At 47.0% G+C, this 15,309-nt stretch overlaps 1 protein-coding gene across 4 annotated transcripts in view; it reads left to right on the top strand.

Moving 5' to 3' along the window:
* RPTOR (regulatory associated protein of MTOR complex 1) overlaps positions 1-15,309 on the top strand; it is a 105,553-nt gene that overhangs the window by 28,136 nt on the left and 62,108 nt on the right. For all 4 annotated transcript variants that reach the window (XM_032706833.1, XM_032706835.1, XM_032706836.1 and 1 more), the window contains exons 5-8: positions 1,064-1,210; positions 4,079-4,254; positions 9,252-9,311; positions 14,790-14,890. In XM_032706833.1, coding sequence (XP_032562724.1) covers positions 1,064-1,210; positions 4,079-4,254; positions 9,252-9,311; positions 14,790-14,890 — 484 coding nt within the window. The remainder of the gene's footprint in view (positions 1-1,063; positions 1,211-4,078; positions 4,255-9,251; positions 9,312-14,789; positions 14,891-15,309) is intronic.

Raw genomic sequence — 15,309 nt, 5'->3', positions numbered from 1 at the left:
TTCCCCACCTTACGTAACATATGGTTTATGATCCCTTTTGTCTTTATCAACACTGATACGTGTCCTTGAAAATTTGATTTTTGTAAAAGTTTACTGGTTTTATTACAGCTATTTTAAGTCTTTTGAATTTAAATGGGAGTTATGATCCCATCCATCATTCTGCTGATGTAAATAGGAACACCATAGCTTTTCCTGAGGGTTTTGGGCCAAGCTCAGGGCTGTAGGAACGCCAGGTTGTCCTGTCCCTGCAGCTGGGAAGGATCTTGCTGGCAGCCACTGGGTGTTTGGTGGTGACTCTTTGCAGGCAGAAATCTGCTCTGGTCTATATTTTCAGCTCAATTAGTTCAAAGTTGGCCCTTCACAGCTGGTTTTAAATGTCTGATTTTTATGCTCTTGCCCCTGGTTATTTGGGGGCGTTAAGATGGGAGACACAGAACAAAATCCTTCCTATTTACAGAAAGGGGACTGTGGGTACTTCGCTCTGTCAAAGGCAGCTTTGTTGGTTTTAATTTTATTGGATAATTCAGAAAGTTGCACAGAAGTTAAAGCTGTAATAAAATTATGAAGCATCTCGTTAAGCTCAGGCAGGGTAGGGCTGATGGGCTGCAGGGGCTTAATTATCCTTCTTGATTTATTGATGGGCTTTTCAGTTTAGGATGTTTGATGTTAAATTAAAGACAGCTGGTTTGCATCCTTTATCAGTGTTGCAGAAATTTGGGATAAAATTGGACTATTAAATGCTGTTTGGAGTTGTTAGCACAAATCAGAGCTCTAAATACCTAATACTGAAAATGCCTGGTGGAGTTTTGGGCTTTTAGTTTGGAGTTGAATGTTTCAAACAATGTCACAATAAAATCTGCTCGTTGTTAGTGTTGACTTGGGTTCCCAGTCCTAGTTTTTGGCAGCTATTGCCTGATACTTGAATCGATTAATATGGTCAATGTAGGTTTTATTTGGGGATTTCAGAATTGGAATTTTGTGGGGGTGTTTTATTATCTCACCAGTTCAAGTTCTGTTGTTTCTCTGCCTCATGGTGACTGGAGTGGGTGTTTTTCTCCTACAGAACTACACTCAGTACATCCCACTCTCCATATACGACCTGCAGACCTGGATGGGGAGTCCTTCCATCTTCGTCTACGACTGCTCCAACGCCGGCCTCATTGTCAAGTCCTTCAAGCAATTTGCACTACAGAGGGAGCAGGAGCTGGAGGTGAGAGCACAGCCTGCAGAGCTTTGGTGGTGTTCAGGGAACACAAATGAACTTCAAGCTTGCTTTGCTATATACACTGAAAAATGTGTTTAAAACCATGTTGGAAGGCAAATTAATTTGCAAATAGCTTTGCCACTCCAATCTTTCTGGTTCAGTTTGCTATCCCATTAAACTTGGAATGGTTTTTAATACAAGCACTAATTAAATGTTAACGTTAATAGAATCAATTTGGACCCTAATGGTCTTTTGTGCTGCAGTGAATGCTGAGGTGAACGAGACATTTATTTTGGTTACAAAAGCCTGGTTTCTGGGGCTGTATTTGGGTGCAGTTATGGTTTTGTGCTGTTAAAGTGAATGAGAAAATGTGAAACAACAAAAACCTCATCCGGAGGGATTGTCCTGTGGTGGTTCCAGTTCCACAGAGTGCTGAAGCTGAATGTGTTCCCACTGAAAAGCTGTCTTTGGTTACAGATGGAATTAGTAATAAATTCATTGAAGTAAATCTGAAATGCAAAGTGGAAGGGAAGAAGTTGAATTTTTTGTGCAGACTCCCACCTGCCAGACCCCCCTGCTGCCTTCAGCTTCCTGGGAGAGGACATTTGTAAAGGGTCACTTCTTACATTCCCACAGCTCCGAGGTACTATATGAAAAAAAACCCAAAACTTCAAGGAAGGAATGTTAATTAATCAAACAACTGACTGTCACAAATACAGCCTCCAAGCAGATGGTAACAGTCTCCCTGGCTATAACTCCTTTCCTTCCAAATTCCAGTTTTTGGAGGGGCTTTTGTGGTGACTGTTCTTGGCACTTCAGTATTTCTGCTCTTGCAGCACAGGTTAAAACTACCAATTAATATGATTATGAAAATACTTTCAGGCTTGTGTGGCAGCTTTTCGTTCTGTCTTTTGATTTCATTAACTGTGATGAGTGACTGAGGTACCTGCTCGTGATTAATAGAAAGCAGAGACATGGCACCAGAGAGAGCAGAGTGCTCAGGGCATCCTGCAGAGCGTGGATGGGAATTCATTTGGAAAATTATAAATTATCAAATTGTTCAAATTCATGAAAAGTGAAGTGAAGCTGGAACTGGTGCTCCAGAGGGGCTGCCAGAGTGATCAGGATAATTGTTCCTCATCTTCCTGCAAGGAGATCAAAGCAGTTTGCTGTTCTCTTAATCTGCCAGAGGGATTCTGATCTTTTGATTCCTTATCTTGCCCTAATAAAAAGTTGTGTTTATGAGAGAGCCAAGCAGTGTAGAAAGTCTGAGGCCAGTGGATGCTCTAAGGATGCAAAAATAACTGTTCATCGTGGGCTTTACTCAACCCTCTTTTTTTCCTCTCCTTTTTTTTGACCTGTACAGGAAAGCTGTGTCCCATCACTGTCCTGAGCAGCCTGACAAGTCTGTAGTTGCTGGCTGCTCCCGTTGTTCATTTATGGCTGTTGATAGGTTGTTCATTAATCTCCAGATATTTCCAGTGTGTGGGTCCAGTTTCTGTGGTTTGTCATGCTGGGCAGAAGCTGGAGTTGAGCAGGTCCTGGAGCCTGAGCTGCTCCCCTTCAGACCTGAGGGGCACCACCAGACTGTGACAAACACCCTGAGTGTTTCAGAGTGCTCAGAGAGCTGAAAATCCCTCCAAATGTGCTTCCCCCTAAGAGCCCTTCCTAGGGATGCCCCAAGGGCAGGGCTTTCTTCAGGGAGTGAACAGCCACAGCTAAGCAGTTTGACTGCTTTGTTTTTATACATCTGTGAAGAGCTAATGCTTTCCCACGCTGTCTCTCAAACCTTTCTCCTCAAATGAAAGAGCTTTGCAGTATTTTAATTACCTTTTATTTAGTTGTTGGCGTACAGGGGGTTGGGACAAAACGATCTGTAAGGTCCTTTCCAACCCAAACCATTCCATGATAGAGCTTAAGTTTTATTGAGATTGATGGCTTGAGGGTGCCTTCATTCCCCCAGGTACGTGTGGATCTCTGCTGGAAGCAGCTCAGCTCAGCTGGGAGCAGAGACAGGTCCCAGCTAATTTAGACAACTGGAAAAAGCCGAAGTGTGTCAGTGCTGCCCCTGGGATTAGAATGGAAAAAATTATGTTTAAAGAATCAAAAAACTTGAAAGGTTGCAGGAACTTCTCCCTGGCTTGTCAGGTTGCTTTGCCAGGTGGGAGGTGTGTGGTTGTGCCAGGCCCTGGGACTGTCACACAATGTTCTGTTCCCTTTTGACCCTCTGAGGCACCAAATGGATTCCCTCCTCACACAGACAGAGTGTTTCATGTGTAAGGATGGTAAAGAATGAGTTTGTAGGTCGACTGTATCCCTGTACTGAGCTGGCTGGAGGGTTGGTCTTTGGAAAAATGTGCTTCTGTCAGCTTGGGTAACACAGCTCATGGGTCACTGTGGTGGTGCTTTGCTTTCTGACTCCTACAGCAATGAGCAGTGAGGTGTTACACTGCAGCCCCTCTTCCTTTAGGAACTTCTGAGTGCCAGAGAGCAAAATTTTGGGTGGCTGAAGTGTTTGCCTGGTTCAGAAGGGCACTGGAAAGATTATTTGTGTTTTCATTCTGTGAATTATTAGCCTCAAAAATCATATTCTTAGCCAAAATTTTAAATAGGAGCATCACTGTGGTTTTGGAAAATGGCAGTATTGATATATAGAGTATTTCTAGTTTATAGACTGATGTTTGGACAGATTAAATACTTAACAGTTGAATTTTGTTAATTATATGAGTGAAAGCTGTGGCTGGGGGTACATTATTCCTTAACTTCTCTGAACCCAGAGCTCCATGGGGCACTGGCAGCTCCTCACATGTTGTTCCTGGTGCTGTAGAAATGACCTTCCCTGCCTCCCCCGGGGGGTTTCCTTGCTCCCTACAGGTGGCTGCCATCAACCCCAACCACCCCCTGGCGCAGATGCCACTGCCCCCCTCCATGAAGAACTGCATCCAGCTGGCAGCCTGCGAGGCCAACGAGCTGCTGCCCATGATCCCTGACCTGCCAGCCGACCTGTTCACCTCCTGCCTCACCACCCCCATCAAGATCGCCCTGCGCTGGTGAGTGAGGGCTCTGCAGGGGGTGTGGGGCTCACAGCAGGAAGGGTGGATTTGTGAATCCAAACACTTCATTTGACCTGAGCTTTCCTTGCACTGTTGAGTTGCAGGGTTTGAGCTGTGCATTTGGGACAGCAGCTTATTAATCACGACTGGAAAGGTGAAAATATTGTTATCTGCTGCTTACTGCGTTTTAGTTTTCAACTCAATATCTGGGTTCGCTCAGATTAAGGGATTTACTGTTCTGGGAATTAAATATCTGCTTCCTCAGAGAGCAGGAATAGTACATAGTGCAGTACAACTTGTTGTAAACTGTCCTTTGCACAAATCATGTTCCACATATTGCAGTTGCTGTAAATAATGCAGCAGCATTAAATAGTGCTGGAGTGGAAGGAGGGGAACGATAAACCGAGGAAAGACGTTCTGGAATGACAAACCAAGTTAATTAGGCAGAAAGTTAGAAAAGGCTGCTACAGGGAGCAGGAGCTTTCCAAGAGCAGTATTTTACCCAGCAACAGGGGCCACAAAGGCCTGTGGTGCCAGGGGGGCAGTCCAGTGCCCCCAGGCTGTGCAGAGCTCTGGTGGTCTGTTCCCTTGGGCACATCTCACCTGATCCTCAAGGCTGTGTCTGGTCCAGAATGGAAAAACTTGAGGGCATTTGCTGGACGGGGTTAGAACAGGCAGAAGCCTTTGGACACTGCACATGCTGGTGAGGAATTGGCACCACAGCTCCAAGAGTTATTTGCTGCCTTTTGGAGATGTTTGTAATAAATTACAATTCTTTGTACTCTTTCTGTTTCGTGTGAGCAGCAAACTGAATGAGTTCATTTGGCCAGGTTCTGGTTTGGGCACGTGGTGCCTTTGGCTCTCTTTGCTCCCGTGAGGGGCAGCACAAAACCCTGTTGAGTTTTTTGTCCTGTTTTTGATGTCATGAGCTCCCAAGGTGTTTTCTCATGGAAACTTTTAAACACTGGCAAAATTCCCTAGGGGGACTTTGAGAAATACTGTCTTGTAAGCACGAAAATATGGCTTCAGGGAATGACTTTTATTCTTTAAATTTCGTGAGGATCCCTCACATGGGCTTTGGTGCCTGTTGGAGATGAACTAGTTCATGGCAAATTGGAGCTTCAGAAGTGAAGTGGAAGGGATTGGTTTCAGGGTTCTCCTTCCCTTCAGTTACCAGACTTAACAGTTTCTGCCAGATTTAAAGTGAAAATGCCAAGGCTCTGTAAGAGAGGTATTTTCGGTGGGCTTTATTTGTTAGATGTACTAAGAAAGGGTTTTTTTCAGATATTATGATCCGTTCAGGAATTTTCTGTTCCTTCATCTCCATGGGAACGTGCTGAGGGGGTGAGCAGGGCAGGTTCTCAGCACAGCTACACCTGGTGTGGGCACGACAGATTCTCTGGGCTGCGTCTCGTTGGTGTTTGACAGGGAACACGTTTGGAGAACTGTGGCTCAGGGGAAGGATTTAAAACCATCACCCTCAGCTGGTCAGGGGCTGATGCTGGAAGGTGCCATGGATGGAGAAGCATTTCCTACCAGCTAGTCCAGTGACTGTGTCACTCACTGCATGCACAGAAATCCCTCCTCTGTTGTCCGATGAAGATTGTGCTCCCAGTTGATTGTCATTATTGCAGGTGTGGGTTTATCCTGTAAATAATAAGTACTGCTTGTGGAACATTGTTTTTCACCAATGTTAAACACAATGTATGCAAAGCCAGATCCTCTGCTGCATTCCAAGAGTTTGATCCAAACTGTATGTTGATGCCCTAAAGCAGTTAACCAAAAATAAACACAAAAACCTTTGCCCTTAAAACTTCCCTTTTCCTTCAGTCCAGCCCTGTTCCTGAAAGGAATTGCTTTTGAAATACAACTTTTTTGCAATTCTGGACTGATAGTCTAATGATGTTTCATATATGGAATTTATGGGCAAGTGAAAGTTTGGTGAATAAATGTTTATCCATCCCATTTTTACTCTGTGGTAACTGATGGACAAAATCCCTCATCAGCTGGAGTTGCAGCTGCAGCCACTTCAGTCTCATTTCAGGGGAAGAAAAATTGATGCTGGGGAGAGAAACCCGGGTCAGCTGTGCCCTTCTGGGTGTGGTGTGTGAAACTCCTGATGCCAGTCTGCAATTCCAGGCACCTGGAGTGTGGATCTTGGCTACCTGGCTGCTGATTGTCCTGGTGTGCAGTGACTGCTGTGAGCTGACGTATTCCAAATATATCTTGTGCCTATATAAAGCTCTGTGTGAGGTGAGCCTGGAGCTAAGCTGCATGGATTGTTAATCCTGACGGATGGCACTGTCGGGAAGCAAACGCGGATATTGAGGAAACGGGCAGGAATCAGAGTGTTTGGTGCCCTGTTTTACGCAGATCTGAGTGTTTCACGTTGTCTAAAGCAAAAGCAGCTCCACTGGAAGTCGTGCTCAGTGGTGAGTCATGTGCTTGTGTTTCCATCAGTCCTGGAAGGTGTTAATAAGCTGCAGTTATAGATCCGGAATTCCACGTGTTGGAGCGAAGACTGCTCTGGTCTGGGTTGGCTTCAGGGCCTTGTGGCTTTGAAATGTGAAATCCTGCTCATAAACAGTGAGAGGGCTCCTGAAAAGTGCTGGAAACACCCCAAACAACAAGAAACAGAAAGTTTGGGAGCTGCTCAGCCTGGGGAATTTGAGATGTGCAGTTTGTACTCCAGAACACCCATAACAGAAGGGCAGGGGAGAGGACGGGAGCTGTGGCTGGTGATGTTCTGTTGGGTCAGTTCAAACAAACGTTTAAAGTGTTTTGGTTGTTTTTTCTAACATACTTATTTTGCATTTCAGCTTGAGATTTTGGGGGTTGACTCGACCAATCCTCTGTCCCACATTGATTTAGACAGACTACCCTGAGTTTCAAAGTCAGAGGAGAACCAACCGCACCCTCGTTTCTGGGTTTCCTCCAGTGCTGCCGTTCCCTGGCCTGTTTCTGTGCAGCCCCAGTGTGTCACCTGCTGTCTGTGACAGTGGCACAGCCCCCAGGCGAGACACCACGTGTGCAGCCTCGCAGCCATGAAGGGGGTGCAGACACAGGCAGAGGAACATTTTGTTTACGAGTACATTTTCTTGGCAGCCAGTGCTTGCTGGAGAGGCGGCGCAGAGGCTGCTCCTGCTTCAGTGGGAGTTTCATGGACTGCTCTGTTTCCAAATATCCAGGGCAGTGGGGAGAGCTTTGGCTGCAACAGAGACATGGAATCATGGGATGGTTTGGGTTGGAAAGGACCTTAAAGCCCATCTCATTCCAGCTCCCTACCACGGATGGGGACACCTTCCACTAGACCAGGTTGGTCCCAGCCCTGTCCAGCCTGTCCATGGACTCTTCCAGGGACACACTTCTTTAGAGACAGCCAGTGTGTGACAGGGCAGAGCTGTGCTGCTCTCACAGTCCTTCCAGATGCGTCATGATGTGGAGGCACAGAGAGGAGTTAAAGTCTTCCAGCACCCCCAGTGTGCAGGGAGGCTCCAGGCTGATCCCAGTGACCCAGTTCTGCCTGTGGCTGTGTTTAGGAGGGAGTTTCCCTGCCTGGTTCTGTAATGCACTGTCGTAAGAATTTTATATTTCAGCAGATTGCAGAGGGATCCCACTGCAGGTTCACGGGTTCTTTATGGCTCCTTTCTGTGCTGGATGACGCAGATATCAGGAAAGCAGCCTGGGGACCACTGAGCCTTCCAGAGCCTATTCCCGTCCTTGCCTTGGCAGCAAGGGATGCCCTGCTGGCAGGGAATGCCACAGAAAAACCAGAGGGGCCTCAAGGGTTCAGAAATGGGCTCTGCACATCTTGTCCTTAATAAGTAATTGTTCTCTCCTTTACCTGGGGAAGAGCCTTTTGGATGTGGGTGATGTGGCTCTGGTGAGGTGAGGCTCCTGCTGCAGCAGCTGGATGCAGGAGGTGGGATTGCTGGGCTGGAGAGCCCTCCTGGTCCAGGACTGCCCATGGAGCCCTCCTGGTCTGGGACTGCCCATGGAGCCCTCCTGGTCCAGGACTGCCCATGGAGCCCTCCTGGTCCGGGACTGCCCATGGAGCCCTCCTGGTCCGGGACTGCCCATGGAGCCCTCCTGGTCCCACAGAGCCTCCCGGTCCCTCACAGAACTGTGTGACAAGTGCACTGTTGGGGTAAATGTCAACTGAGATTACACTGAGGGCAAAATTCTTCCTTGAACAACAGAAAGTGGATTTTTGAAAGACTGAGCCAGTGGGCTGAGAATGTGGTGCTATCACTGAGGAAGTTATTTCTTGAGTTGAAGTTGCTGGGTTTCCGTCTCAGAGCTGTTGTTCCCACTCTGCCCTCTGCACCTCCAGGGGGGTCTGCAGGAGGGGAAGGGTGCTTGGAATCTGGGCCAGCAGCCATCTCCCCCTCCCACACACGCTTGGGTTCGGCAGCTTTTGGGATTTTCCAGGCCCAGCAAGTGGTACTGACAGGACTCAGCGTTTTCCCGGGCCGGTGTTCCTGGAGCAGTGGGATTTGTAAAGCTGAGGAAATGGAGTCAGCAGTTTTTTTAATTAAATAACGGAGGTGTCTGAACCTGACACATCCCTGCCGTTCCCTCCCTTTCTCCCTTCCCTGCCTGCAGTGCCACATCTCTTCAGGGAAGCCCAGCCAACGCTGATCATTATTCCAGCAGCATAATCCTCCCCAGCTCTCGTGTCGTTGCTCTGCTCCCGGGAGACCGTGCTGGATGCCTGGGAGCCCTTTTCCCCCGCTCTGTGTTGGAAAACTTGTCACCGTGACAGTTACAATACCCCAGTTTTGACACCTGACGATGGAAATCGCCGCATAATCACGAGTGTGACAAATACTGAGGGCCTTGTTTGGGTCTCATTATGCCGTGCCAAAGTTCCCTACCCAAACACCATTTTAAAAGCAGAAACAGTGCAATAAAGAAACCTCCTTCCACATTCTCTCCGTAGAACCTTGTCATTAAACAGTCAATTAGTGTGTTTTATTTTACTCTCTCCCCAGGTTCTGCATGCAGAAAAGTGTCAGGCTGGTGCCAGGAGTCACGCTGGATTTAATAGAGAAGTAAGCCAAATTTTGTACATATTTTCTTTTTTCCCTGTTGCTCCTTAGTTCCTCATTATTTCTTGCATTTCTCTTGTTTGTCTGTGAGGAAATTTCTTTGGGAAGCTGTTCAGAGTCTGCACCTGCAGTAATTGTGGTGCTGAAACAAGCAGTGGCCATGGAAATAGGGAGCTGCTGGGGGGAGATCCGGCTGTTCTGGGCTCAGCTCGGCACATTCCATGCTCTGGAATGTGCTGCCAGCCTGGACCAGGCAGGAAACGGCCACTGCAGGCACAGGTTGGGATTGTTCCTGGAGAGCCCAGTGTGTGGCTGTTGTAGGGGAGGGTTTGCCCATGGGAGGGTGAAGCTCTGCAGCCACGTCCCCAAACCCAACTGAGGGACAGCAAAACAACCAGAAATCACTTGTCACCTGTCACTGTGCTGTCCCCCTGTTCTCTGTCTGACAGGGATGGTGGATCTCAGATTTAGCACCACTGAAACACGTTATAATCCTTTTTTCCAAGTGATATTGGAGCATAATTCCTGGTTGTCAGGCAGCTGAGGCAAAGTGATTATCCAGGACAACTGTTCTTCAAACTCTGCTTCAGTTTATGCAAGCAAGGGAGATTTTGAGATATTAATAATTGTTCTCTGTAGTCTTTGCTGGTTTTGAAGACTTTTTGGTTTGTTTTTAAAGACAGGGCAGCAGGGGTGTGCAGCCACTGGATGCAGGAGCCCTGTGCTCCTTGAGGGTTGTTTTGAATGCCCTGTTCTTGGAGCATTGATACACACACAAACTGGGAGTGATTAATTAAAAATCATTATTCAATTCAGAGAAATCCTGACTGTAGAAACACTGCTGTTGAGGTTAATTAAAACTCTTGTGACACAGGGATGTCCAGGGCATGGTTCTGTGTTTGGCTGAGATCAAACTGCAGCACTAAAGGGTGTCCTGACAGGGGTTGGGAGAACAGGAATCTGGGTGACAAGTGCCTGTCAGGGCTGCCAGCCCTTCCACACCTGAGTTGGACCAGCCAGGCTCGTCAGTGCAGTCGAGGTGTTTAGTCACACTAATTTTATATGGGAAAATTGGATTTTCTCCTCTCAGCTGGGGAGGATGAGGGATGATTTGTGTAAAGCTGTATTTCAGAGACCCTCATTGGACCAAAATATCAAAACTTCCAGTTTACAGCTAAAAGAGCAGAGGCAGTCCCTGTCTCTCAGAGGGAGTGTCAGAGTGGTTTTCAGAGACACGCCAGTTGAGGAGAAGATCCACCCCTGGGTATCGTTTCCTTTGAAAGCTGTGGTGAAAATGTGCTGGGGTTTGGGTCTCTGTTGGTTGTAAGGAGATGGGAAGCAGGGAGGGAATCTTCCTGGGGTTAACCCTGCTGTGCCTGTGTGCCAGAGGTGTGCTGACAGGGTTTGGTGATGCCAGGAGGGCTCAGCACCAGCCTGGACTGAGGTCAGCTTCAGCCACTGCATAAATGTGGTCAGAACAAGGACTCTGTTATGTTAATTGCAATTAGCATATTGCTACAGGAGTGTCTCTCATCAGAGGACATGTGGTGAGGTCAATGCAGGTCTGAGCCAGGCGGCTCAGAATCACCCTCACAGAGCACTCAGAGGTGCTGCTGAGGGTTAAATAATCTTTAAATAAAGGTTTACTGGCACTAATAGACTTCTCTTCAATATTCTTGGTCTGTGTTGGTTGGTGCCACAGCACACGTGTGTGTGTTCCAGGCTGTCTTCAGGGAAAACAAGCCAGGAGTAGGTTCCTGTGGATATCAAATATTTAAACCTCATCATCTTAATCTTCTCCATATATCAATTATAGAAAACACAGATTTTTATTGCATCTCGAGATAGCCCTGGAATAATTCCTGGATTGCCTGTGTGTATATTGTAATTTATAATTTAGTTGTCTTTAGAACTGGGGAAAGAGTTTATATTGCAATTAAGCTGCAGACTTTGAGGCTAAATTGAGCTGCACCTTCTCTGAAGGGCTCCAATTTCTAATTATCCAGGCTCAGCCCACGTCCTGATGAAGGAACGTGTGGTGGATCCTGATGTGCCTTTGTGTCACTGATCTTCTGAGATGGAGCCAAAATAATCCCTAGTTTAGAAAGAAAGATCTTTTCTGGAGCCAGGCAGCAAAGTGTAAAGGAAAAAAGAAGGAAAATTATGTTGGTGGAGGACTGGGAATTTGGGACCCTCTGGCTGCTGCTTCATGAGACTCTTGGTTGGCAGCGTTGCTGTTCATGTTCCTGCTGCCTTGGGTGGACTTTTCTGTTTGATCCCAAGCCTTCAAATCATCTGTGCTGGGGGTGTGGCTGCTGAGTGACATGAACTGGGCTTTGTTCTACTCTTTAAAAATTTTGGAAAAAGCCCTAAAGTATGGTTTATGAATCCATTGGTAATTGAAATACAAAACAGGGTGCCAGGAATGGGGGATGTACAAGGGTGCTTTAATCTCTATTGCTGCATTGGCCTATCTCTCCTGAAATCCTGTTCTCAGGGGATCAGGAATGGTATATTGATTTCCTGGGATTTTTTAGCTGGGGTCTATTGTGCAGAAGGAGGGAATTCTCTAAACAAAAATCCCCTGAGAAGGGAAAAAAAAAAAAGCCCTGAGAGCTGATCCTGCTTCTGGTGGGGCCACTTAGCAGACAGTCTGTGGCTTGGCAGAACCCACCAGGATTCACAACCAGAAAGGCATTTGATGAAAGAACAGAGATGTTATTTTCAGCAGGACTGGACAGGGACGATCCTGTTGCTCTTGGGCAAGTGAGTGATGGTGGTGGCAGGCAGAGTGACAGCTGTGCTGTGACAGGACCATGGCTGGGCTGGAGCACCACAGGCACACTGGGGAGGTGTCTTTGCAGATATTTAATCAACCATGTGCTGGTCCAAGCTCTGAAATACTGCAGCCTTTTTTTTAATATTCATTATTTTATTTCTAGTTGGAAGACAATAGAAAGAAGAAAATTCAGTGCAAGACATCAGAGCTTGTTTCAGTGTGTGTCAGGAAGTGCTATTGGCCCTGGTGTAGCAGGGCTGCTGTGCCACCCTGCCCGTGGGGAACATCCCTCAGTGGTGCCTGCGCTGAGGAGGAACTTTGCTTTTGAACATGTTACTCTGCAAAGTTTCTCTTCTGCAGTCAGTCAGGTTTGATTGCAGTGGAGTGTCTCGTTTCATCACCGTTGTTTTGGGGTCTGTGTAGTGCAGGCAGAGCCTGTTGTGAATGCAGAGTGAAGATCCTGCTCAAAGGCATGGTTTTCATGGCAACACTCCTTTCATATGCTCACACAGAGCTGCCAGGATTGCACACGGCTGCAAAGCAGGGGAGAACCTCAAACGCTTTGTCTTTCTTGAGTGCTTTGCCAAGGTTTCAGCAGCCCAGGCACAGCACACCTGGATCATCCCTGTGATCCTGTGGTGGGAAGGGGTTGTCTTTGAGCACAGCAGCTGTGGTGATCCCGTCTAAGCAGCTCTTGCCAGTTCAGGAGGTTTCACACAGGATCACTGAGGTTGGAAAAGACCTTTGAGCTCGTGGAGTGCAACCTGTGCCCAATCCCCACCTTGTCCCCCCGCTCAGAGCCCTGAGTGCCACATCCAGGCATTCCTTGGACACCTCCAGGGACAGGGACTCCCTGGGCAGCCCCTGCCAAGGCCTGACCACCCTTTCAGTGAAGAAATTCCTCCTGATGTCTGAGAGCTGCCTTGGAAGTTGCCACCACGTGGTGTAAGCCAAGCGTTTGGCTTCTTGGGGAAGCTCAGCAAGGATCCCTTTGGTTTCCAACTGACACCCCGTGGCTTGGGGAGCTCTGCTTTGCTGCAGAGGGTGTTCTGCAATGCAAATATTGACGGGGAATCCTCACCAGAGCACTGGGTGGCCTCGCATTCCCTGCGCTCGCTCCGGGGGATCCATTAGCAAACACTGCTACAGAGATGTGTATTTTTCCTCTGATACTGAGACAGACAGGAATTTTTTATAAGATGTTAATTTCTAGCTGGTTTAAAACTGTATTTATCCAATGGAATGTGCTGCATCTGACCCTGCACAGGAATGGTGCTGCTGCACATCAGGGGTGAGTGGCCATTGAGAAACTTCCTCTGTTTGTGTTAATACTTTAAATATTTAAAAACTTGTTACAGAAGGGAAGTTTAGTTAAATTAGGATTAAATCCATAGAATGTCTTACTGTGTTGGTGCATGTTTGTGAAACTTACACATCCTATTGTGAAACTTACTCATCCTATTCCTGTTACTTTCTCACAAGGAGAAAAGCTGTGCTTGGGAGTGCCAGGCTGTATATTTTATACTGTATATCTGATTATTGATAAGGCAGCCCAGGGCTGAGTCTGCTGGTCTTGGTTTGTTGGGTGATTGGGGTTTTTTCTTCATTTTTTCTTGTCTTTGTTTTTCCAAGGAGCAAATAAACATTCAAGGAAAACATTCAGGAAAGCTGGTCAGGATGAAGGCAGAAACTCAGGACAGGGAACAGCAGTTCACAGCCACTTGTGTTCCTAGATGTGTGTGTGTGTTGATCCTGAGTCACAGCAGGCTGTCACTTGGGCTCTTCCATCACAGAAATCAGGTTGCCTGTTGGTCCTCTGGTTTCTTCTCATATGAGAAGTTTGTTCAGCTCTGGGATGAAAAAATTTGAATTACTTTTTTCGGCCTGCAAAAACAAAGTCCTGGGCTCTGGAAGAACAAGACTGCTGGTGGAACATTGCTGTTCTTCACTGACTGTGCTTTGGCCAGGCTGTTGTCTCTGCTGTCTCTGGTGTTGATGCTGAGGAGAATAAATGTGAAGCCCAGAGGAGACCGTTGGTTCATCCTCTCTGACCTTCTGCGTGTCTCAGGCTGCACAGTGTCACTGGGTCACACAGCTCTGCCCCTCTAAGGTGTCTGTGTCTCAGCAGCCCTCTGAGATGAGGGTTGAATCACTTCCCTTTCGTGGTCAGGTGCTCTTCTTTCTTTCTTTCTTTCTTCCTCTACCTGTGTAAGGTATTTGTTGGCACGAGGATTTTTCTCTTGTAGGTGCTTATCCACAACGTTCACGTTGTTCCTCGGTAGGGTGCATAGGATGACCTTAAATTTCTCACTCTGTGCCACTGATTCAGTTTTTAAAGCTTTTTCTGCACCGTCTGTATTCTGTATGTCCTGTTTTGACACTTTTTAAATGAGTGCCAAAAAGGGAATACTTGGCAAAACATTCTGGTTTCAGTCTCGGCAGTGCGAGGCTGAGTCTCCTCTGCCCACTGCTCCCTGCCTGTGACACAGAGCTGTGCCCAGAGCCCTGGCTGCTACCAGGGCTTGGCTCTTGTGGCTGGATTTACCACTTGATGAGTCTCCATGTAACATGAAAACGTTCCAGCAAAAGAGTTCCTTTACCTCTAGATCCCCCTTAGAAGGGTTTGGAGGTGTTCATGAGTCTATCTCAGAAACATGGATTTTACCAGGAAACTGATGTGGGTTTTTTCCCTGCCCTTGTAGGATTCCTGGAAGGCTGAATGACAGGAGGACTCCCCTGGGAGAGCTGAACTGGATCTTCACAGCCATCACAGACACCATTGCCTGGAACGTCCTGCCCAGGGGTATGAGGGGCAGGGGCAGCAGGGGGGCACAGCAGGGGCAGGCTCAGGCAGAGCAGATAAAATGAGACACTGAAATGAGGAGAAAATTAAACCCTCATATTGGAAGAACAGATCAGGCCTGATCTTAAAGCTGGTTAATTTTTTATTTCTTCTTTTACCAGAGCATTGCAGCAACCTGATCGTTAGAACCCAGAAAGGGTTTTTCTGTGCCAACACGATTGTTTTAGCTTGAATAATTCTCTTTCTTACTGTATTTGCAAAGAGCAATCTGTTTTCTTCCAGGCTTACCATAAATAAAGGGTTTTTTTCCTCTTTGTTGGTAAGGCAGTTGTGTTTCCCATGAGTAACTTCATCCCATTCTCTACCCCTGTTCTGAATTGGTACTTCTGGAGCACAGGCAGCCAAATTTGTAAACAGTT

The sequence above is a fragment of the Chiroxiphia lanceolata genome, chromosome 19 (genome assembly GCF_009829145.1).
Source record: "Chiroxiphia lanceolata isolate bChiLan1 chromosome 19, bChiLan1.pri, whole genome shotgun sequence".
NCBI classification, from domain to species: Eukaryota; Metazoa; Chordata; class Aves; order Passeriformes; family Pipridae; genus Chiroxiphia; species Chiroxiphia lanceolata.
This window is presented reverse-complemented; position numbering and strand designations above follow the sequence as displayed.